Source organism: Diabrotica undecimpunctata, chromosome 5 (assembly GCF_040954645.1).
Source record: "Diabrotica undecimpunctata isolate CICGRU chromosome 5, icDiaUnde3, whole genome shotgun sequence".
NCBI classification, from domain to species: domain Eukaryota; kingdom Metazoa; phylum Arthropoda; class Insecta; order Coleoptera; family Chrysomelidae; genus Diabrotica; species Diabrotica undecimpunctata.
Genome location: NC_092807.1, coordinates 161,009,307 through 161,035,969, shown reverse-complemented (window position 1 = coordinate 161,035,969; position 26,663 = coordinate 161,009,307). Strand labels below are relative to the sequence as shown.

Below are 26,663 nucleotides of genomic sequence, written 5' to 3'. Positions count from 1 at the left end.
CATAAAAAAAATTGAAAAAACTACTTGTGACAAAATAAACAGAAATATTCTATAAACATATCATAGTTACCTGCGCGACTAATGTTTTCAAATAGTTTTTGAACATTAATTTTTTCTCCGTATGTAATAAACTTCAGGTTTAAGTTAAAAAGTGTCTCAAGTTACCCCAAATTACGGTAAGTTGATATTACCCCATGGCGAAGAGCAAAAAAACGAAATCGCCTCTTTTTAGCATCTTTCATATTATAGTCCCCAAGATAATTTTTAAAAGAAAGCAATAATTAAAAATTTAATTTAAAAATCATTTATTCAATTTATCAATGTAATACCTAGTCATACATAACGGTAATAATGGTAGTATATATGTAATATACAGTTGGGGAAAGAAAATTCGCCCCCACGGAAAATATAAGTAAATGATAATTTCTTGTTATTTTGTAATTCATATGATATTTTTCTTGTATTATTAGACTGTAATAAAAATATCATATGAATTACAAAATAACAAGAAATTATCATTTACTTGTATTTTCTGTGGAGGCGAATTTTTTTTTTCTTCGACTGTATATAATAAACTGAAACTCATTTTGGGTTTCAGTTTATTACAATTGAGAGTTGACAATTTGGGGTACTGTAACAATCTATAATAATAATAATAATGATGGTATACACAAAAATTAGAATTGAGAAACTTAGAACAAAAAAGGAATAATTGAAAACATTCTTCCTTCACGTTTTGGAGAAATGATGTTGTTTCATGTTCAACACAATTGCTTTAACATTGGGACTTTTTGATGTAAGACCGATTTGAATACAGTCTTCGGCATTTAATCTATTTCTCTTCGTCGTTTTTATGTTGATTAGAGTGGAAAACTCTTTAGAATAGCTCAAGACAGAGACAGTTTCGCCATGTTAATCGCCAACGCCAAGGGGACTTGATAGGGCACGTTAAGAAGAAGAGCGGAAAAGCCTTGTTCGCACAAATATGTTGTTCCAAATCGTAACAATTTTTTAACCGCCTTTTCATGTGCAATTTTGAAAGCCTTTGCAGCTTTTGACATCCAAAAAGACGACAGATTTGGTTTACTCTCAAATTGAATATGTGCTTCAGTATTAGATCGAAGTTCAAGAATTGCTTCTGCCAAACCTAAGGGTTCTTCTGGTATTACATCAATTTCACATTTAAAAGGATCTACAATTCAACTGACAGTACTTGTATCAAGATATGGAAAGTAATCTATAAACCGCTTTCTGAGTTTGATAAGAAGATGTCTTACAATTGTATCCATGATGTCATTAAAAGTAATATTTTCGCAATCTTCCAAAAACAAAGCTACCCTTGAAAAGGAAGCTATTTTGTTCTGTTCTACTTTCTGTCTCCAATATTGCAGCTTTAATCCAAACGCTGACACTAAATCTCTCGCTGAACTGATATTAATATTCTTTCCTTGCAATTATTTGTTTAATATATTTATACTCTCAAAAATGTCCGCTAAATATGCGAGATATGCAATCCAGGAAGAGTTTTTAAACTTATCGGCGAGAATATTTTTTTGATCAACCATGAAAATTTCGACTTCAGTTTTGAGAGTCCATAGTCGATTTAGTACATTTGCGCTAGAGAGCCACCTTACTTGTATATAATAAAGTAGATCCGTATATTCAGCTTCACGGTCCTGACATTTTACGAAATAGCCGCGTGTTTAGTGCATGTCCCTTAATAAAATTTACAAAGATACATACAAATGCATATATACAGTTTGATAACATCATGCACGACGGCTTCCAGTGTAGGTTCTAAATATTTGAACATAAGGCCTGGTGATGGATTATACTGTGAATAACTTTAATATTTGGGTTATTGTTTTTTACCAAAGCGGAAAAACCATTAATATGACCCAGCATAGCTGGAGCTCCATCCAAAGATACAGAAATACAGTTTTCGCATTTTAAACTTTGCACATTGACGTATTCATTTACTTTATTGTAGACAGCAATTCCACGAGATCTCAACCTCTGAGAACAAAACAGCAATTCTGCTTCAAAATTATCTGCACCTTTGTAGCGAACATATACCGTTAGCTGTGAATTGCTACTAGCAAAATATTTGGCGTATTTTATTGCGAGAATAACCTGTTCCTTCACATTTTATGCTAATATTGAAATTCATTCTTTCACAATTCTCGCAGACAAAGGCACTGAATTCACTTTCTTTGCTTCTTTTTGACCACACATAATCTCTACCATTTTTACACCAGTTGGTATAACCAAATCTTCACCAATAGTGTATGGTTTCTTATTTTGAGCAAATTGGTGTGAATGCAAATTATCTAAATGTTTCTTCAATTGACTTTTTTTGAAAGATTCTGAAGTCAGTACCTTCATACATACAACAAACTGTGGTTTCATTGCACCATTGTATTCAATTTGTGTAAAACCGTAATCAAGCAATTCGTCTTGGTATGTTTATTTTCTATTTGCTGCGTTCTTAAGGGAGATAGAAAATAATAGATACTTGAATTCAATTTTCAAATTGCGGCTTACCTTGTTCGATATATCGATGATTAATGATAAAATGTTGGGCTTGTCAGCAACTAACTAGTAAAAACTCGCTCTTTGACTCGTCAATGTATTTGTATCTTGACGGGAACAATCAGGTTAATCGAGAACACTCTAGTGATGGGGAGTGAGATGGCATGGCCTGCATATGTCGCTAAATTATTCAAGTTGACAAAAATACAGGTTTAGATTAGAAAGATTAAAAAATGTATAAGGCCATAGGATTAGTAAATTTCAAGAGAAGGAGTTGTTCCTGGAGTTAGAAGTTTGAGTGAGGAGTTGGGCAAAGATTAATGCAGTTGTAGAATTTTTTTATCGAAAACCATAGGCAAAGGAGAGAGCTCGCGTATTTGGAGAAACTGGGAAGTATGAGCGAGTTCGACAGGTAACAATCAAAGGAGAATAAGGTGGAGTCAGCCGTGTTGATTAACCACGACCATATATTTAGATTAAAGTTATTTGTTTTTAATTGTTTGTTTTTCTTAATTGAAAATATAAAATTTTTAAGTCACTAGTAAAAAAGTAAATGAAAGAATAAAATAATCCTTAAATACGACTTACTTGAACGTTTATGGTATTACGCAACAAAAGATGCATAAGCTTACCGTTTTGTGGGAGTGTTGGAGGTAACTCGAATTTGTAGGTGTTTTCATATTTGGGCACATTGTACCGATCCTTATGCTTAGGCCTTGACTGAAAGTTGGGCCTACTTTTCTTATAGATATAATCATCGGGAAAAAACTTTTGGGACGGCGAGTCAAGGTTGAGTACGCGGGCTGTCGCCTTTTTCTGTGTCGTCTCCTCAGCCGACGCCTTCTGAGTCACAGGTATCCAGTCGTTGGTGTCGTAAGATCTATCATTTTGTGACGCAACTATATACACTAGTTGGGTCGTTATTGCTAGTTGAAGGTATTTTAAATTCTGAAATAAAAAAATATGTTATGAGTAATGTATAGCTTAGTAAAATTGAAGAAAAAATTGGCTCTTGTTTCATTGAATACATGATCAAATCACTAAGTAGTAAGTAAATCAAAAACTGAATATATATATATATATATATATATATATATATATATATATATATATATATATATATATATATATATATATATATATATATATGTTTGTTTTGAGGTTTCCGCGGGACCTATATGTGCTGTCAATATTTTTCCGGGATTGACTCCGCGTTGTAAAATGCTGGTTTTCTTGAAAACCATTGTTTTGGCGACGTTTCGGCAAGGTCTCACTTGCCATTCTCAAGCCTGGTGGATCTACTTCTCGTCGTTACTCGATAAGTACTAATCGAGTAACGACAAGAAGTAGATCCACCAGGCTTGAGAATGGCAAGTGAGACCTTACCGAAACGTCGCCAAAACAATGGTTTTCAAGAAAACCAGCATTTTACAACGCGGAGTCAATCCCGGAAAAATAGTGACAGCATATATATATATATATTGTTATGATGTGTTTTTTTGTTTGAATGATGAGCAATGAGTATTTTTAATAATATAATATATAGGGTTTTTATCGCGGTTCTCAAAGAATTAGCTTGTAAGTACTTTTTTAAATTATCTTTATTATAACTATTATGAAACACACATATATATCTAACCTAGCCAATGTAAATTTAAAATAAACTATCTTTAAATTGATACTCTTATAAAACTAATTAAATTCTATAGACAATGTAAAATTTAAACAAACTATCTTCAAATTTGAAATTGTTATGACACTAACTAAATTATATTAACAAAATTTTGTACCTTTCTTTCACTGAATGCCTAAATGAACTGTTTTCCACTATATATATATATATTCTAATCACCATTGAAAGTCTTCGTACTTCGGTTATCCTTGTTTTTGTGAAATTTCTTTTTCCAATTATCAGCTTCTACCAATTTAAGATATAGTTTTCTTCACCAGCATGTATACACCACCAACCAAACCAGCAAACAGCATTTATATTTATTCTTCTTTTCAATATACCAATATCCAATTATTATAAGTTGATTTATACTAATCTCCAACCATAATATAATTTAATTTCTTCCAATATACCTTTTTTTATCTTCAATAATTATTTGTGTATAATTATAAATGTGCATTAAATTATATGCATAATTTTTAATCTTCATTTAACTCACTATATTAAACATTTTGACTATTTGTACTTGATTCACTGACTCCAACTAACTTTCATAATAAACTGCTTGACTTCTGACTAAAAACTTCCAAAACTGCCCAAAAACTCTTCTGACTGCACTATCTAAAACTTTTCTGACTAAAAACTTTCAAAAACTGCCAAAAACTGCCATCTTGAATCCAAATCACGGGTATTTATCTCTTTTGGACATTCTAGAACCATCTCGTAAGATATCATGTTCTAATTTGTTCTATTATATACATGTCTGAATTTTCTGGAACAAACCATCTCGCAAACATGGCCATCTCCGGAGATCCAGAGAATTCCATTCTTTTCTATTAATAATTTTGTTTACATTTAGGCTTTTCAGATCAGAATATATAATTAAATTAGTAACTAACACTCTAATTTAATAAAATACACAATTCAAACAATATATTATTATAATAACCCCACTTATATTCGTATTATGATTCTTAAACGTCACTTCAGAGTATAAATATCTGTCAATCTCCGAGAGTATTTTTGGTTGCCTAAGCACATGGCTCACTTATATATATTTACAATATTAAAATACAACTTTTTATAATTATTATATGCTAATTTCTTAAAATGCCCTCACATAAATATATTTTTATAAAATTCTCTAGTATATAACTTATTTAAAATAATCAAATACTTTTTTATATCTAATATTATGTAGTATATAACTTATTAATTATTTTCTATAAACCCTAATCGTCACAATATATATATATATATATATATATATATATATATATATATATATATATATATATATATATATATATATATATATATATATATATATATATATATATATATATATATATATACATATATATACAGGGTGAGTCATGAGGAACTTTACATACTTCTACCATATGTAGAGTCCCTCAGGGAGCATATCATGTGGCCACTAAAAAATGTCAACTCCTCTTCTTTATTAATTAACAGGGTGATTTGTGTAATTGACCATTTATTTCATTTTACTGTAGTGTTTATACGGCTCATTTGATTTTTTAAATTTTTGCATGATACAGTACACTACTATCAAGCATTCGACTGGTATTAGCTAAACTAAAAAATTCCAGGACTGGCTTTAGAAAAATTAATTTAGGGATTCGTATTAAATATTACACCCTGTATAAATTTTTTTTAAAATGCAATAAGTGATTTTCAAACTACATAAATAGCCAATGAAAACGACATATGCGACAATGTTGTCGCACTTTTATTAAATTTTTAGTGAACGATCAAATCTTACCAAAAATAGAACAACCATAATGAAGTATCAAATTATAAGGTAATTAATTTAAACAAATGTTATAAATTTCAAACATTTTAATTAAAATAAGTTCCTACAAAATAATCTAATACGTAGAAAATTAACATCTTTACTGTCACTTTGTATTATCTCCACGATAGAATCAATTGTTTTTCAATTTTAAATTTTTACTCGTAGATCGTATTGGGGCATTATTTTCGATAAATAATAAATTAAATTGATTAAAAAGTCAAACCTCTTGTATGTGTTAGTTTTTGTTGATTGTAAATGATTAAAATTTTATGTCAAATAATAATACATTGCATCAACTGTACTAAATAAAAATAAATCTAAAAAAGTTTAAAATGAAGGTTGGCGTTGACCGTTTGACGTTTCTTGATATTTTATACCCATTGTCATTATTGTCATTATCAATTGTTATTTATGTGTACAAGAATACATATTTCTTCTGTCATATCTACGTTAAGTACATTGTGTTAGTTTTGGTAGAGCTTTTGTTACTTTCGTTCAAAATGCCACATCAGTCTTCGACCACAGAATATGCAGACATAATATTTGTTTATGGATTCTGTAATGGGAATGGTAGGACTGCTAGTAGAGAATATCGCAGGAGATTTCCTAATCGTCGAACTCCCAGTCATCCAACATTTGGGTCAGTTTTTAATTATTTGCGAGAAAATGGCACTTTTCCTAGTGGAACAACAGAGCGACATGTAGATGAAGCGCAGGAAGATGACATTATGGACGCCGTTACTATGAACCCTACAATAAGCACTAAACAAGTAAGTCGAGAACTCAATATTACTCAATCAAAAGTAAGTAGAGTCTTACAAAAAAATAATCTATACCCATATCACATTCAAATGGTTCAGCGACTGCATGCTGGAGATGAGATCGATAGGTTGGAATTTTGTAGATGAATTAACAAGAATCGACCAACGCTATACAGGACACTATTTACAGATGAAGCCCAATTTACCAGAGACGGGATAAATAATTCACGAAATTCACATGTGTGGGCAGAAGAAAATCCCCATGCTATTCGAGAACGTCGTTCTCAGTTAAGGTTTTCGGTTAACGTGTGGATTGGTGTCATAAATAACCAATTAGTAGGTCCTCACTTTTTTGATGGTCCTTTAACAGGGCAGGTCTATTTGAACTTTCTACAAAATATTTTGCCGAATTTGCTTGCCAACGCGAACGTTGCTATCCGAGGGATGTATTTTCAGCATGATGGGGCACCCCCACACTTTTTACTGGCAGTGAGACATCTCAATAATGTTTATGGCAACAGGTGGATAGGACGTGCAGGTCCTATTTCGTGGCCTTTAAGATCCCCTGATTTCAATCCCGTTGATTACCATATTTGGGGAGGATTGAAGCAACTAGTTTACGCAGTGAATATTAATAACCGACAACAATTAATTGATAGAATTATACATTGTTGTAATACTATTAGAAACGATCCCCAGAGTATCCGTAATTCAATACGTCAATTAATTTATGGGTTTATCATAACTATGTACATATTTTTAGTATTTTTTTTAAATTCTTCTTCGTTATTGTTAGTAGTTACTGTTTTTTGTTGTGCAGTGACTCAATTTATCATTTCAATTAAAATGTTTGAAATTTATAACATTTGTTTAAATTAATTACCTTATAATTTGATACTTCATTATGGTTGTTCTATTTTTGGTAAGATTTGATCGTTCACTAAAAATTTAATAAAAGTGCGACAACATCGTCGCATATGTCGTTTTCATTGGCTATTTATGTAGTTTGAAAATCACTTATTGCATTTTAAAAAAAATATATACAGGGTGTAATATTTAATACGAATCCCTAAATTAATTTTTCCAAAGCCAGTCCTTGAATTTTTTAGTTTAGCTAATACCAGTCGAATGCTTGATAGTAGTGTACTGTATCATGCAAAAATTAAAAAAATCAAATGAGCCGTATAAACACTACAGTAAAATGAAATAAATGGTCAATTACACAAATCACCCTGTTAATTAATAAAGAAGAGGAGTTGACATTTTTTAGTGGTCACATGATATGCTCCCTGAGGGACTGTACATATGGTAGAAGTATGTAAAGTTCCTCATGACTCACCCTGTATATATGTATATATATATATATATATATATATATATATATATATATATATATACATAACAATTTTTTTGCTATAGATATGTTTAAATAAGCTTGATCTTGACTTTTGCAATTTGCATATTTTAATATAATGACTAACAATGACTAAGAAACCGTTACCATTTGTTTTTCAATTCAATTATTTAATACATATAAATGCACTTCCACTGGTGAATGTGACTTAATATTAGATTTCGCAAATGGATTTTTTTGTCGTTTCCTCATTGCAGGCATTTTATTTATCTATAGTTGGATATTGAATTTTGCGGCAGAGCCATTGGAGAAAGTTGTTTAGAAGTACGTATCGAAGGTACCGAAGTGGTTTTGTCCCAGATTGCTACGTTTACTTATGGGTGTAGAATGTACGTTCTAAATGCACACTATTTTTTTCCTTGTATTAGTCACTGAAGTCTAAAATAATGACTAAAAGCTACATTCACTTCTGTTGGCACAGCACAGTAGAGGCCATTAGGTATAAGAATATATGTGGTGTTTCTAAATACTAAAGTAATATACCAATACAACAATACGGTGTGGACAGCAAGTTACGTAATTTGCTAATATTCGGTTTGCAGGAAGGTATATAAAATATATAAAATCAAAGAAAAAGCGGCGTTATGATTTTTTTAAGATACTGTATACCGATTGAGGTGATAAGGAGATGAACAAAAGTCGATAAAATGTCACAAATGCAATCAATTTGACTATTTTTAAATGATAAAACGTCACAAAAACGCCACGTTTCCTACTGGCAAAACTCCTTTCTGCCTGTGACTTCCTTTCTGCCTGTGATAAGGAGATGAACAAAAGTCGATAAAATGTCACAAATGCAATCAATTTGACTATTTTTAAATGATAAAACGTCACAGAAACGCCACGTTTCCTACTGGCAAAACTCCTTCCTGGCTGTGACTTCTCAGCTACAAAATTATGACAGATCCGTCACGAAGGTGTCTGGTAATTCTATTGTTGTGAGTTTGACAAACGTCATTGAGGCATAATCAATTTTAGACAGATATAATCATGATACTATGACTAACAAGATAGGATCTTCCCGTAGCACAAAATCGGTCGTGTTCGCGCATGCCGTCATTAAAGAGTAGAATTTGAATTCTTGTTAAAGTTAAATGGGATTTTTATGCATTTTGTGATGAAATTATTTAATTAGCAAAATAATAATATTAAATAAAGGTTTAATAATTAAAATAATCGTACACAAAAGGATATCTCCAAACTATTTATTAAAGATTATTTATTGACACATACAAAAAACTGACATTACGAACGTGCTACTCTCCAATTACGTCACGACTTATATGCAATATCTTATCTTCTTAATCATAGTATCATGGATATAATGAATCCAGACGAAAAATCAAGATTTGGATGTCAGTCAGGTAAAGAAATCAATAAATTGGTTTCGGAAAATGTTCCATGGAACACGCAGAGGTTTTTCCTTCTGGTTGCCACTTTAGTATTTCTTTTGGTATTCGTTGTTCGTCCATCTTTTGTATCTGTCCGAACCAGATAAGTTGTTTTGTTGTTAGGTCATCTGTGATTGTTCGTTTGATTCCCATTATTGCTCTAATGGTTGGTAATCCTTTCTCTTCTAGATCTTCCTGCTGCTCTTCTCCAAATTTCTGTCGCTTTCAGCGTTGACAGTATTCTTTCTTTCAGTGGCCATACCTCACAGCTGTATAAAGTGATACTTTTTACTATAGTCTCATATATCCTCTTTTTATTTTCTTTGCTGATGGATTGGAACAAACTTTCATACCAGTCGAAAATATTGCCAGAAAAATTTTCCCTCAAGATATTAGATACGATTATTACTCAGAGAATAAGAAATGGACAAAACATTTTTAGTTGGAGATTACGTAAATCAAACATAGTGTAGAAATATCACAGAAAGAGTAGCAACACCAACGCAAGAATGATATTGGCACCAACGAAGAGCCTGGCAACAAATAAAATTGAAGGCGTGAAGGGAAAGAATATGCTGTTAACCCTTCCAGTGGTTTTGTTTTTCCTGAGAAACACGTATTTACATTGCAATAAATGTATACTAAATACGGAGAAGAATCCAGTGAAAAATATGGAAAAGAATCGGTTACGATAATGCTACGCGTCTTATAGAACTGTGCCAATAAAATTTCTTAAAAATACAAACCAGTATAATCCACACCAAGAAATTCATAAATATACTCTCTCTCTCTCTCTCTCTCTCTCTCTCTCTTTCTGTTCAGTCTTGACTGCCTGGAGGAAGTGTGGTGGTCCCTGTGATATTTTATATAGTCTGTCTCCATAGACTTGGTACGTCTCTAGTCATTTCCATTACATCGTGTATAGCTCTTTTGTAATTTTCTGTGATCTGGTAAATCCATCTTGTTGGAGATCTTCCTTGTGGTCTTTGGTCATCTATCTTCTCTTCAATGAAAGATCTCTCCATATTGACCTCAGGACATTTTCAAAATATTTTAATCGTTGCAGTTGAATTTTGCCGGAGAGTATTTTACAGTTCTCTTAGAATATAATTATTTGTTCTATAGGCCACGGAATTCGCAACATTCTTCTACAGCAGAAAATTTAAGTGACGTCTATCTTTATTCTCTTTTTTGATTGCCGTACTGCCCAAAGATTCGCATTCGTATCTGACCATATCTGACCTTTGACCAATCTCATTTTTAGTGCTTTTGGAATATCGGGGTCTTTCCATATTTTGGTTATCTACCCCATAGCGATCTTGGCATGAACCTCATAAATATGAACTTTAAAATTCTAGAGCGAACAGTACTAGAGAGACGCCGATTGGGTTTAATTTTATCTAGAACCGAGATATTCGTACGGCGAGCCGTCCATAGAATTTGAAGCAGTCAAGTCCATGACCACATTTCAAAAGCGTCTATGCGTCATCTATCTAATTCTTTGCCTATTCTAAAAATTATTTTAGTACCATATAAAAGTAAAGGATATCTTCTTCTAAATGTGCCTATCTTCTAGAGATGATGGCGATCACATTGACCCATCTTATTTTATTCACAGCAGCTCGAAATATATCAGTTGACCAGTCCACTTACTAAGATTGGCCAGCTAGGATATACGTCTATGTCCAGGGTCCCTGTTACTCCTAATCTTGTCTTGTATAATCAACTGTAGAAGTCGGTATTTATCAATACGCATGATGTGGCCGAAGTAAGCCAATTTTCTGTTTTTTATTGACATTTGAAATAAGCCAAGAAACGTTTTTTAACTGAAGAAAATTAAATACCTTCGATAAAAAACTCGAAGTTAATGGTTGATAAAAGTTTTTTATGTGGTATAACGTTATTGACTTACCTAGTTAATTTTGGCCTATCCAACAATCTGTTGAAAATATCATAAACATAAAATTGTACATTACACTACACGATACAAGGACAAATAGTTTAAGATTTTTTAAAAACGGCGAAGCTACATAATGATTGGCATCAGGAGAGAGAGTGGCTGCTGGTCTTAACGGAAATGTTAAGGTGACATGTGACATATGACAGCTTGAATGGGTAATCACAATCATGGTGATGTGATCTGCACATTTCAAAATTCTATGAAACTGAGCATTAACCAAAGGCCCAACTGACACTACTATAGGAAATCAACTGATGAAATATGAAATTATATAGAATATTTTAAGTAGATTGCATAATCCAGATCTCACACTCAAACCTGTCTATAATAATTAGGGTGTTAGTTTGAGCCATTGAAGTAGACGTAGAGTATGAATGCAAGAAATAGACCAAACAATCTATTAGACAGTGGGTGGTTGACTACAATAAAAGGGTCTACCAAGCACTATTAATACTGTAGAAAAGAAGAAATCGAACTATGCAAATAATGTACTGAAAATTAAAAATCAAAATTGAAAGCAGAGTGTATAAATGGGGTATAATCCAAATAGTTCAGTTAAACCCACAGTCAATGGAAGAACCATAAAATAAAAATGTCAAAGCATTACTCAAGATCAACTGACCAACAGTGGGAGATGTTGAAATATACTGTGGAGATGGTTTATCTAGATTACGCAGAGATATGGAGAGTATAATCAACGCCAACTATAGATCAATTAAACCTGAGCAAGCTAGTTTTGTAAATTATTGAAGAATAAAATAGTAATGTTAATCAAAGTATGAAATTAATAAATTTTTAGTCTAAACAGCCGGGGTGGGTCCCCCACGAGGTGAAGCTGCAATAAAGTGTTTAAAAATAGGTTTAAATTTAGTACAATTTAAATTAATTTGAGTATTAAGACAGTGAGAGTTTTCATTTGTTTCCCTTGTAATCTCCAAATCTTCCAATAAATTCAACTCCAAGTAGTTTTTCTTTCTACTAATGTCATGTAAAATAGATGAACCAGTATTGATGTTAAAATTGTGTTTACTGTATAATAAGTGTTGACCAAAACTTGAAGAGTTTGGTCTTTTCAAATGTTCTGAAATTCTAGTAGATAACTGTCTAATGGTTCTACCTACATAAGAGACACCACAATCGTCACATTTTATTTTTTGTGTAAAGGATATACACAAAAATAAGTGGTTTAATAAAACCATTACGAGATGTCAGAAGAAAATAGCAAATAAAAATTACGATGTACAGGATACAATCTGATATAACAATGAATGGAGGGTACATTCATTCATTTTGGCTTTACAACCCTGTGTGGGTCCTAGCCTCCCCAAGAATTTTTCTCCAGTCGTTCCTATCCATCGCCTTTCTCCGCCAAGCACGTATTTCCATATTTCTCATGTCTTCATCGATGTTATCTAGGAATCTTGTTCTGGGTCTTCCTTTTCTTCTTTGACCAATAGGTCTATCAAGGAGCGTTTTTCTAGCTGGGTCGGTTTGCTCCATCCGCATTACATGGCCTACCCACCTCAGACGTCCTATCTTTATGTGTTTTACGATATCTGGTTCCTGGTATATCCTATAGAGTTCGAAGTTGTATCGTCTTCTCCAGACACCATTTTCATTTACCGCTCCATAGATGCGCCTTAGTATTTTTCTTTCGAAACATCCTAACATGTTTTCATTGCTTTTTGTTAAAGTCCAGGTTTCTGAACCATATGTTAGGACTGGGCGTAATATTGTTTTGTAGAGTTTTACTTTTGTATTTCTTGATATAACTGTAGATTTAAAAAGGGGATTAAGCCCAAAATAGCATCTATTAGCCGTGCAAATTCTGCGGTTTATCTCTGCGGTAGTGTCATTTTCAGTATTGAATGGAGGGTACATGATGAATCATTTCTAACCTTCATGCTATTTAAACTTTAAGAACACATCGATGGATATAGAGTTTATTGTTAAATTAAATATTTTGTGGTCAAAATAAGTTCATTAGCCATCTAGCAAAAAGTAACTATATACCTTTACAAATAATTTGTGAAATTTAAAATATTATTTTAAAATTGCTCCCATAAAAACTTTACACACAACTTCGTGTTTTTCTGCAGGCAAAAGTACGCATTGGCCCAGATCTTGCTGTTGAGGCAGACCCTAGAAAAATCTAGTGAATTTAGTATATTATAAATTTCATTTTTGTTAATTTTGAGAGTGTCTATGACAACAACAATTAAAAATCTTTGTTTAATTGGAAAGGCCATGTTGAACACATGTAGAAAAATATTCTCCTTCTTCTTAAGGTTGGCGATGACTATTAGGGTTTGGAGGGTTAGTTCTGTCCAATTCTTGATGTTACAAAGCCAGGTCAATTGTCGTTTGTCAGGATCAAGCTTTCCTTCTATTTTTCCTTCGAATTACACTGCCCCACAAATTTTTTTTTAAAGCTTCCTTCACTTTTTAAGTTAAATCTTACTAATTTAAAGCCAATAAAAAAGAAAACAACAATCAAAATAATTTATTAGCTCCAGTTTTCTTGATACACAATAGGTATAATATGCTATTGTAGTAAATTAGGATAAAAATGATACTTTTTACATATTGAATTAACATTGGAAATAGGTGTTTTTATTTTTAACCAATACTTCTTTAAGTTCTTGATGGAAAATAAAAATAAATTAAATAGATTTGTTTGGAGCGCTTATAAAAATAAATAATCGTTATCGCTATGAGTATTCCTCTTGTATGAAAATTCCGGAGCATCCCTTCAAACAAACCAACAGTAATCCGCTAACATAGCTTCAATCCACCGGCCTTAATACCTTCGTTCCATTACAGAAATGTCCTGGTGGAATCTTTCACCATGTTCGTCACTGACAGCTCCACAGCTAGGAGGGAAAAAGTCTAGGTGGGAGTAGAGAAAATGTATCTTAAGAGACATGTTGCAGTTGCGTTTATGGTATTTTTCTAGAAGTACTGCTACCAACTGAGTGTAGTTTTCTTCTCGTTTGTTGCTCAAAAATCATTTAATCACTCAATCAAGAGCTGCCCAGGCTTCCTTTTTTCGTGAAGCGCGGGATCTTTAAAACCAATTGACGAATTTGTAGTCCAACAAAAATGCCCTCTTTTTAACCTTTGCGCCACTTAACGAGGTGAATTTGTACCGCAAGTACTTCACAAGCATCTGGTACTCTATTAATACCTTTTTTAAAGTTCGTCATTAAATCCAATTTTTTTTATAAGGATGGAAGAAGAATATCTTTTGGATCAATGAGAGGCTCAGCAACGACATTTTTCTCGCTACTGTTGAGATTTATTGCAGGCAATTTTGTTCTTATATAGTGGGAATTCATATCCCTGTATTTAGTATAAGCTAACTGCATTCCTAAAATTATAGCAATAGCTTGTAAGCCCCCACAGATCTTCTACTTATGCTTATCGTAATTGATTGCTTCAAGAAGAGCTTTCATGTCTCTTTCACAAGAACTGCATAGCCAATACTAATAGAAGGAAAGCTGTTTTCATTATGGAGTAATACACTTTTTAAACTCAGCTTTTTGTAGTCTATAAATAGCCTCCAATGATTAATGACAAATACATTCTTCCAAAATTTAAAGGTGGTTCCACGGTTAAACATTGTAGACTTTTAATGGTGCTCGTACAAAATACTCCTGTAGCTATTCTTAGTGCTGTATTTTGTATGACTTCTAGTTGAGCAAGAAGAGTCTTCTTTGCAGATGAGTATACAACTGATCCATAATCGAGTTTTGATCGTACTAGTGATTTGTAAATATGAATCTGAATTAAAAGCTGAGCCCCAATTACGATTGCACAGTGTTCGCATTAAATTGAGACCAGATTGACAAGATTGCTTAATTTGCATAATATGGTATTTCCAAGATAGTTTCTTATCAATCATCATTCCTTAAAATTTTAAGTGTTCCACATAAGTTAAGTTGTTTCCATAATCCATCAACTAAAGATCTGGATTTGTAGAGTGCCGTTATCGGTGCTAGGGAAAGTTCTAACCTTGAAAACCTATGCTTAGAATAATCTTAATTATTTTTTTTAAGCATACATAAGTACATATATAATTATTCTATATTAAAAAATACCAACATCAATTTCTAAAGAACGTAAATAAAATGATTCATGTACGAAACAAAAAATGCAAATAAAACTCTTACTACACATAAACCTATTAAAATTCTAATCGTGAAGTAAAATGTCAATGTCATAGGTGCACTTTTCATTTCACAGGTCGTGCTAAAACTGTAAAGATTAGCCTCATTACCTTGAATTGTTCTAACCTTTGACTTTACTTTGATGTATAAAGCGATTCTAACGGATTACGGATTATTTTGTGGTACTATTTAAATATATAAAATTGAAATTAGTAAGAGTTTAAAGAAAGTGTGAGGAAATGTAAATTTATTTGAAGGTCATCGGAAGCGGTCAAGAAGACGATTTACATATTCGAGAAGAAAAAGGTTAATAACCATTATTCCACAAATATGTGAAATTTGTTTATTTTGTAATAAACCGAAGAAAAGTGGAGATAATTTTCATAAATTAAGAAGATATTAAAATAATAAGTGTATTTGTGAAAACAGCGTAAAAATCATGCAGTTTCTAAAATATACAATAAAATTATATGTAAATTTATATCATATAATAATTTTAATATTCAATCTTGAATGTGAGTACTAAAAATTTAATGGTATAACAATTTTAAGTAAGTACAATTTTTAAATTTTAAGTTTTCTTGGACACAGTATTTAAAAAAAGGTTTTCTACCCCATATTATAGGCATAGGGTATCCTAATGTGGGGTTAAAAAGTGCTCGAGACGTAAATTGCGAAGTCTACGTATGTTTTATAGACGTTGACAAGGTGCAACATCAAAAATTATTTCAGATACTGAAATAATCTAGTATTGATGACAAAGATTTACGCATAATTAAAAATTTATACTTACAGCAAAGGGCAAGTGTACGAGTAGACAACGAAACCTCACAAGAATTCACGATAAAACCGGGAGTACGTCAGGGCTGCATTTTATCACCAACGTTGTTCAATACTTACTCGGAAATGGTGTTCAGGGAAGCTATTGATGGTTTAAGAGAAGGTATAAAAATTAATGGGGAAATTGATAGACAGAAAACAATGGTCAGGAGATTACTAAATCATTTTTACCTATGGCACTGGCTCAGTTGATTGATGATCCAAAAATGACCCCTAATATAATATCAGGATTTAGAGCCACAGGTCTGTACCCTTTTTCAGAAAATAATGTGGACTACAGTAAAATTATATTGAGAAAATCCGATATGTTTCAAACTAATGATATTAACACTGAAGCCACGGTTTTCCTTAAATATTTAGAATCAAAAATTGATGTGGTTGTCCTGGACCAATTTAAGACAACAAAAAGAAGAAACCATGAATGGGAAGGTAATGTTGAAGATAAATCGCTGTACAATATTTGGTTTCAAATAGCAAACGAAGTAGAAATTCAACCAACCGAAAGTAGAGATACGGTTCTGGCGAGAGAAAATCCAGAACCTGATAATAATGCTCTGAACATAATGCTTCCAAATATATGTCCCCTGGTATCTACTACAAATGATAATATGGTAAATACTGTGTTTTCGGAATCTTCCAATTCTGATTATTTAGCCGATCAAGTTCCGACCACATCGACTGCTAGCAATATTGTGGTGGATAGCAGTTTTCGCCCAGATAAGGTAGAAGAAGTCAAACGTAATATTTTTTTTGCACAAAAACCGATTTCTTCAACAGTATTTTACAATGTGCTCCCGTACCTTCAACAAAAGGAACCGGACTCAAAGAAAAAAAGAATATACACCAAGTGTTGTCACATTTGATAAGTGGGTGGAGTATCATGAAGAATGCGAGAAACTTAAAAATGATAAAGAAAAAAAAAGCAAGAAAGGAAACAGGCTCGAGAGCATAACAAACAGATGTAGGCACAAAAAAAAGTCGAAAAAACTGAACAAAAGACAACAAAACTTAAAACGACGAAACCTAAAAAATACTATCTAGATTCAGGCTCTTCTTCAGAAGAACATGAAGACTGGGAGGAAAGTGGTAGTAGTGGAGACGATGTTGACTTCATGGAACCAGAACCAGAAAATATTCAAATGTACGATACCGATAATCTGAAATTGGGAGACTTTGTGCTTGCCAGATTTAAACAACTGGGTATAAGATCGACGACAACATATAAATATGTTACCAAAATTATAGATGTCCTTTCATCAGAAGAGTATGAGATACAATGTTTCAAAAGTGCCAATGAAGAAAAAACTGTGTTTTGTCCTATAGAAAATGACGTTTGCAGTATAGATAAAGGCGATATTTTGGGAAAACTACCCGAGCCTATTGTCCAGGAACAAGGAAGAAAATTTAAGACTATTTTTCCAGGACAATTAGACATTTATGAACAAATATGAAATCATAAGTACTATTTATAAAAGTTTTAATTATTATTTTCAATACTTTTTACTTATTTGTGTTACCATAAATTTATTTTGTTTTACCTATTTTTGTAGTTCAATAAATATTTAAGCACAAATATCAACTTGTATCTCTATTTTTATTTAGTTCTTGGGTGGCCAAAAGTGGGGAAAGTGTATGGCCAAAAGTAGAAACACATGACCAAAAGTAGGGATTTTTGTTGTTCAAAATATATTATAATAATTTCAGTATGAATTGAATCTTTATCATCAGTTGATCTCCTAGCAGAGCAGATTCGAAAGTCAAAATGGCATTGAGCGGAAAGATTTTATTCAAATCCTACATGTTTCTCAATAGAAAAATAATAAAGAAAGTTCTTAAGGTGGCCATAAGTGGTGCCTCTACCCTACCTTGGATGCAGCCTAAATAAGGAATGGAACCACTCTCAGGAAATAAGATGTCGTATAGAAAAGGCGAGAGCTGTCTTCAATCGCCTCAGGAATATTTTATGTAATATGCACCTGAACATTGATATAAGAACACGAATCTTGAGATGCTATGTATTTTCTATCCTTTTATATGGAGTCGAAGCCTAGACCTTGACAAAGGCAACATCCAAACGATTAGAAGCCTTCGAAATGTGGTGCTACCGCCGCATGCTCAGAATTTTTTATATCCATCATGTTACAAACAACACCGTGATCCAACGTATGAATAAAGGTCTGAAAATTATGCGTATCGTGCAAATCAGAAAGATGACATACTTAGGGCATGTGATGCACAATGAGAAGTATCAACTAATTCAACTAATTTTACAAGGCAAGATAGAAGGCAAGAGATCTCAAGGGCGCAAAATTTAGATAGAGCATCTCACCCGCAAAAGTTGGATAGATGGCGCCAAAAACGCATACCCGGTAGCCCATTTGACACTAGTTGGCCCGGAACCAACTATGCGCCTTTCGCTAATCGGATTGCTAAGCATATCTAACTGACTCGAGACATTCATGACGGTGTAGTCACGGGAATATAATCAGGTCGTTTCTCCTTGCCTGCTTGATCGCACTATCACGGCCGGTTGAATCATTATGTGATATCTGCCCTTGAGTATCTGTCATTAAGCCAACAGTAGAAATCATTCCGCTATAAGTAGCCTTAATGAAGTAATGTCATAGCTGCTACCCTATGTCATGTCCTCAGTTAGTCCACGGGTGCTTTTTTGGTAAAACCTTATTCACACCTATCCTACATATCTGTAGAATATTTCCCTATCAGCCAGTGGGACGCGCCGTGTCGGGGTAGAGGACTCCCCCGCACGTCCGTCTTCCGCGAAGTACAGAAGAGTCCCTACTTAATTTAGAACTCCTCCTCCACGCAAGCTGGGACGGACACATCTTTAGTAAATAGATCTAAATCTTATTTTTGTAAAATTTACAATTTATTTTATATTAGACTACGTTTACTTCTCTAGATAAAGTTATTTTGCGGTAATTTACGTATACGTAATATTATTTCCAACTAACGGAAATGTTCAACTTCACTTACTACATTAATATTACGTATAAAAATAACAATGTTACTGTTGTCTCTCATACAAATTTTATTATAGGTATTTAACAAACACATTTAACTGTTTGTAACTTCTTGTTGCCAAGACTTTCGCAAAATACTAATAAATGCCTTTAAATGGTATGTGTAAACAGAGCGTGGAAAGTAAAAAAAAACACCCGAGAAATGAAGAGAAACCAATTTTACTCAGAATTAAATTCCAAAATGGATTGTAACCTTATACCGGTTTAACTGGTACGTTTTATAGTAAACTAGAAATCTAATATATCAAGCATAAGGTGACGGAATTTCTCGTCATTTTTATTAATTAAACGTACTAGGTAAATAAGTTGGGTGATTTAAATTAGTTTAAGAATTTCCGACTGTTTTGGATCTTATGATTCCGTACTATACCATTGTCCCCACTTGATTTTAATAATGAATTGAATATAATTAAACAAATAACAAGGAGCAGATAGATGAAACTCAGTTTGGCTTCAGAGGAGGCATGGGTACAAGAGAGGCATTATTTGCGTTGACGGTACTCTTGCAGAAATGTCGGGAATATAACAAGAATGCATATGTATGCTTCATAGACTTTAGGAAGGCCTTTGACCGAGTGTAGCATATGAAGTTAATAGATGAATTAAAGAACATCAATTTAGACAAAAAAGACATTGAGTTTATTAAGGCTATATACTGGAACCAGAAAGCAGTAGTAAAGGTGAACGATATAGAAACAAATAATATACCGATTGCGAGAGGGGTTAGGCAAGGATGCGTCTTGTCTCCGACGCTTTTCAACGTGTACTCACAGGTCTTATTCAGAAAAGCCTTATGGAAAAGAAAAGAGGGAATAAGAATTGGTGGAGAAATCATAAACACCATGAGATTTGCAGATGACACGGTAATTATGGCTGAGAGTATAGAAGAACTACAAACTTTACTAGATGCAATAAATAGTAAATGCATTCAAATGGGACTTGACATCAACACAGATAAGACCAAATTTATGATAGTATCAAGGAGTCCAATAAATAATGAACAACTAACTCTTGGTGGACAGCAAATAGAGAGAGTGACCAAATATAAATATCTGGGAGCTTACATCAACACAGAATTAGATCCAGACCAAGAGATCTGGGTACGAATAGAAATGGCAAGGGCAGCATTCTTAAAATTCAAGCAATTGTTCTGTGACAAAAATCTGAATACTGCGCTGAGACTGAGGTTTGTTGAATGTTACGTCTGGTCGCAACTATTGTACGGGGTAGAAACATGGACACTAAAAGCGCAAATAGTTAAGAAGATTGAAGCCTTTGAACTTTGGATATACCGGAGAATGTTGAGAATTCCATGGACTGCCAGGGTCACCAATGAGGAAGTGCTGAGAAGGATGGGTCGAGACAAAAAATTGTTGAGAACGATAAAAGTACGCAAGACTGCATACTTTGGACACATACTAAGAAATAATAAATATAGTCTTCTGCAGGTCATCATGCAGGGTAGAGTCGATGGCAAAAAGGGAATAGGTAGAAAGAGGAAGTCATGGCTGCGAACTATTCGAGACTGGACAAACATGTCTGTAGACGAATTATTTCACGTTGCAACAAACAAAGAAGCTTTTAAAAATGTGGTCGCCAACCTCCGTTAATGGGGACGGCATAGGAAGAAGAAGAAACAAATAGCAATCAACATATCAACAATGACTATAACCCAAACATTATTGAAAAAAAATCCACAAGGAAAATAATTCCTGCAGCTGGCTGTATACCACGTATTACTAAAAGAGGTTAATCTTTGTATGTGGGTATATTTTATAAAAACCCTTAAAAGGGCTACATTAAAAACACGAACGTTTTCGGAACAACAGTTCCATCATCAGGTTAAAATACAGGTTACCATGCCTGAGCCACCAAAATATTTGGGTCAAAACCCTTTAAAATATATTATGTTACCAAAGATTGTACATGATGTTGATAATATTATTTGATGTTTAATATTTTAATTAAATTTAATTTTTAAATCTTCGTGGGACACCCTATATATTGTTTCATATTTATATTTCTCTCATAATTCTTGTTCTTATAGTTTTGGGTTTTGCATTGCTATACAAATATATATATTTATTTATTTAAATATATATTTAACAAGTTATGACCATTTTTATTTCGAACTCCCTATGAAATCAACACCATGTATATAAAGAAATAATGCACAAACAATTATTTATTTTATATATTAAAGTGAACAATATATAGTAGTTTTTAAATTAAGTTTAATTGAAATCATTGACAAAAATTTGTATACAAGGTGACCTACAAAAAAAATTACGATTTTCTCAATTTTTTTAAATGGATCACCACCCTACATTTTATTTTTTAGAATTATTTTATTTATAATACTCTTTTATTTTTATATAACATTTTCCATACCTAAACTCATTACTTTCCGAGATATTTTTTTAGTTTTATTCAAACGGAAAGACATTAAATTTTTGTAACTAGAAATAAGGATTTAGTATTGAGTGATAATATAAAAAATTATTTTTATGCAATAAGTAATTAACAAAAAATATAAACCATAACAATATGCAATGAACGTATCAATAAATGTAATATTATGGAAATACCATATTTCCTATATTGCAATATTGAAATACAAGAATCCTAAAATTTCTACTAAATAATATGTTTTGTATAATAATATAACAATATTATTTTTATTAAACAAATAACTCACACAAAACATAAAGCAAAACAATATACAATTGATGTAACAATTTTTAGATTGGTATATCAACAATTTGTATCAGTTGCTAAGGTAAAATAGTAGGTTTTGAAAAAATGACAGTTTTCATATTATTAAACCGTAAATGGTGGCTTGTCTCTATTGTTAAAGATGAATTTTTCTGTAGAAGAGTTAACAGATATGATCTGAGTATATCACGTGATATATCATATCCATCATATATCACGTGCGATATCCTGAACGGAGGAAGCCAAATGCAAGAGCTTTTGAAAAAATAATGGATCGTTTTGTTCGCACTGGGTCAGTTTTATATGAACAAAAAAAAAAATGGGAAAACCAAAGTTGTTCTAAGTAAAGAAAAGGAATATGATGTACTGATAGCTACTACTGAAGATTCCCATATCAGCACTCGTAAAATTTCACGTTAACATGAGATAAGTCCTTTAGAAAAATCCTTCGTTAACATATACTGCATATAACAACATTACAACAAGCATCTTATCCAATTGGGATTACTACAGTACTATCTACACGGATGCCTCCAAATCAGAAGACGGTACAGGATGTGCCATTTACATCCCCATGGAGAAGGTATAAAAAATGTTCAAATTAAAAGCAAATATTTCCATATTTAGTGCGGAAGCAATTTCCATATATCAAGCCCTACTTTTTGTTTCTAACAGGGAATCCTCCGTTATTATTGTTTCAGATTCCATGTTAGTTCTCACAGCCATTAACCAACCTTGTTTTCCAACCACATACTCCAATCCCTACATAATATTAATTAAAAAATTAGTGAAACACTTTAAAGAAAATAAAAAAAATGTGATATTTATATGGGCCAAAGCACACAGTGGAATTAAACATAATGAACATGTGGACCAACTAGCCAAATTAAGTATTTATTTAGTAGATACCACAGAATATCTGCCAAGTATTTCTGATTTGGTGGCTTCATACAAGGCAGTTTTGAAATATAAATGGAATGATCTATGGTCTGAGTTTTGTTGTACCAATCCAAATAGATACACTTCTTTACACACAACTGTCCCTGTTGCACATTGGCATAGAACTTATAATGTCCCTTCTTCTTCTTCTTCTTAGCCTTCTGTCGTCCATGTTTGGACATAGGCCTCTCCCAACTCCTTCCATCGGTCTCTATCCTGAGCAACATATATCCAGTTTGTTCCGGCTATTCTTTTAATATCATCAACCCATCTCATCTGTGGTCTTCTTTTTAGTCGTTTACTTTCGTAAGGTCTCCAAAGTTGTATTGTAGTATTCCAACGTTGGTCTTTCTGTCTAGCAGTGTGGCCCGCGAAGCTCCATTTAAGTTTGGCAATTTTTGTTGTTATGTCCTTGACTTTTGTTTTGGATCTTACCCAGTCGTTCCTCTTTTTATCTGACAGTCGTATACCTAACATTGCTCTTTCCATTGTTCTTTCTATTGTGGCTAGTTTATTCATGTTTGCCTTGGTTAGGGTCTAGGTTTGACATCCATATGTCATGATGCATTGATGCATTCATGGGAAGGAAGGATGCATTGGTTGAACACTTTGCTCCTCAAGTATTGGGGTATTTTGCGGTTCTTAAGTATCCAACTAAGTTTTCCAAATCCTGCCCATGCTAGTCTTGTTCTTTTAGTAATTTCCGCACTTTGATTCTCTTTGTCAAGTCTCAGGATTTGGCCTAGGTAGATATATTCCTGGATTTGTTCTATTTCACTGTCGTTTATAGTAATATGTCTGGGGTCATCTGTGTTTGCCATTATTTTTGTTTTTTTCATATTCATTTTTGGGCCGACGTATTGGGAGCTGGCTGCTAGTTCCCCCAACATAATTTGCAGTTCCTCAAATGTGCTCGCTATAATCACTATGTCATCAGCGAATCTGAGGTGGTTTAACTTGTTGCCATTAACGTTAATGCCATAGGTTGACCAATTTGTAGTTTTGAAGACGTCTTCGAGGGCTAGGTTGAAAAGCTTTGGCGATAGTCCCTAGGCGTTATATAACAACCATATCTAGGCTAAAATTTGGACATGCTTGTTTTCCTGCTCATATTGCCAGAATTCATGTGATCGAGAGTAAAAACTGTGTGGAAAGTGGAGTAGAAGGTGACCTAGATCATGTAATTTTTGGTTGTGCCAAATATAATTTGAAATCCACCTTATTATACAATAATGTAGTTCATATTACCGGTAAATCTCCGTTTAACGTTTTATCTGCCCTAGCGACTCAAAATAGATTAATTTACGATTGCATAATCGATTTTTTGACCAAATGTAATATTTTTCTTTAGTTCAAAAAAAAATTGCTTTTACTTTTTACCTTTGTTTTCTCTCCTTTATATGTTTAATCCTATTTACCGTAGCCTAGTTCTCCTGTGTATGTTATATATTATAATGTCCTGATGGGCCACTGGACGTGAAGCGAGTGACCTATGTTAATTGTATGTGTTTATGGATATATATATATATATATATATATATATATATATATATATATATATATATATATATGTGTATGTATATATATATTTTCTCTTTTCGATTGTAAGTTTTCGGTTATGTCTTTTTGGAGATGAGGCTACATTTCACAAAAATGGAACGGTGAATCGACATAATTTTTATTACTATGTATCAAGCAATCTCTATTTTGTTAACACTCATAGTCAAACTAGGTGGTCTATAAATGTTTGGGGTGGTATTGTTGGAGATTATGTGATTATCCCACATTTTTTGACTGTCGTGTAAGTAGTGTCATATATCCGGATTTTCTAAATAATCATTTGCCAATACTATTGCAAAATGTACAGCTTAATATTAACGAATGTGGTTTTTACACACTGCTCTTATTCACAATCGTCTAAATAATAACTTTCCTGAGCGGTGGATAGGTAGAGGAGAAAATAATTTTTCAAATTCTAGGAAAAAATATGATAAGCAGGAAAATGTTGATTTAATCAATCTAGTATGAAGTTTTAATAAAAATATTCTTAGTAGTAAAAGTTTCAATCTGAAACAGTTTTAAAAAGCGTCTTTTTGACATTTATGAAGTATCGTTGGAAAGAAATCTCAAATTTTGAAATATTTTTTTTAATATATTTTGGCATATAAATGCATCCTGTTTTCGAACTGCAATTTTTAAATTAAACAGCTATTTTTGATTTTAAATAAAAGGTTTAAAAAGTCTCAAAATTTTCAAAATATCCGATCTAAAAACCAAAACGTCTAATTTTATTTTATAAATTTTAAAATAAAATAAATTTATTTTATAAATTGTGATTTAGTTTTATATTGGAATAGACCAGATCGGAATTTTTCCAACAGTGTATAATCTATTATTAATTAAATAACGAACAATTATTTAAGTATAAAAAATTATTGCAATTAAATATGAATGAGGTAATTTTAATTTAAACAAAATAGGTGAAAAATAATTAGTATAATAACAGTTGTACAACAATTATATAATATTAGCTTGAGCTTCCTTTATAAATGAGTCGAGTACCTACCATTTTCTCTGGTGCGTTATATCCAAAAGGTAAAATTAAGCGGCACAATCACAGAAATAACAAACTAACACAAAGAGAATGTCGCCAGTCACTACCACATCTCACTGAGTGTTACACTGTAACATGACCGTAACCCTATCGAGAGCGCAAGTGGGTATGGCTGCAGAAGAAAGTCTTCAAGTACCTTATTAAGATAGTTTTATACGTGACCAGTGGGCATGAAGAAACAACTTCAGTGGGGATCTTATCACATTATTGGAAAATAGGAAAATACAGGGAAATAACGGACAATAAACAACAACATGAAAATTTTCATTTAATTTCTTTGTGCTTTCCTTTTACCTTTTTCGCAGTTAAAATAAACACACGAACGTATTGCTTTTATTATAGCAAGTGATTACAGACAATACAAAGAAAATAGAAAAAAGTAAATTAAGAAAGATTATGATAAATGTAAAGTCTACGAAAAATGATAAAAAAATGTATCTTAAATAAATCTTTTTTAAGATTGCTAACAACAATATTAATTTGCTTTAATTAGGATATTCTAGTTTGTTATCTTATCACTAGACTTCGGCAAATATGCATATTGCATATTTTGCATATTGTGCATATTTTATGCAAATATTTCATATTTTGGCATATTTGTATAAAAGTTTGCATAAAGTGCATAAAAGTTCAGATTTTTATACTGTATTTGAAAATTTTTAAACATACCAATTTATTTCAATTCTTGTATAAAATTTTGTAGTCATTTTAATCAAGAAATGATCTAAGTACGTAATCTCTACAGGTACAAAACATTTACAATTTCAAAGAAGATCAATTTAAGTAGCCCTCA

At 32.4% G+C, this 26,663-nt stretch overlaps 1 protein-coding gene across 1 annotated transcript in view; it reads right to left on the bottom strand.

The window, feature by feature from the left end:
- The window catches only part of LOC140442046 (uncharacterized), a 54,648-nt gene extending 28,657 nt beyond the window's left edge, over window positions 1-25,991 (bottom strand). Inside the window, exons 1-2 of the mRNA XM_072533092.1 lie at window positions 25,823-25,991; window positions 3,165-3,480 (exon numbers count right to left, since the gene is read on the bottom strand). Of these exons, the coding sequence (XP_072389193.1) occupies window positions 3,165-3,480; window positions 25,823-25,825 (319 nt within the window). The 5' untranslated portion in view covers window positions 25,826-25,991. The remainder of the gene's footprint in view (window positions 1-3,164; window positions 3,481-25,822) is intronic.
- Window positions 25,992-26,663: the final 672 nt, after the last annotated feature.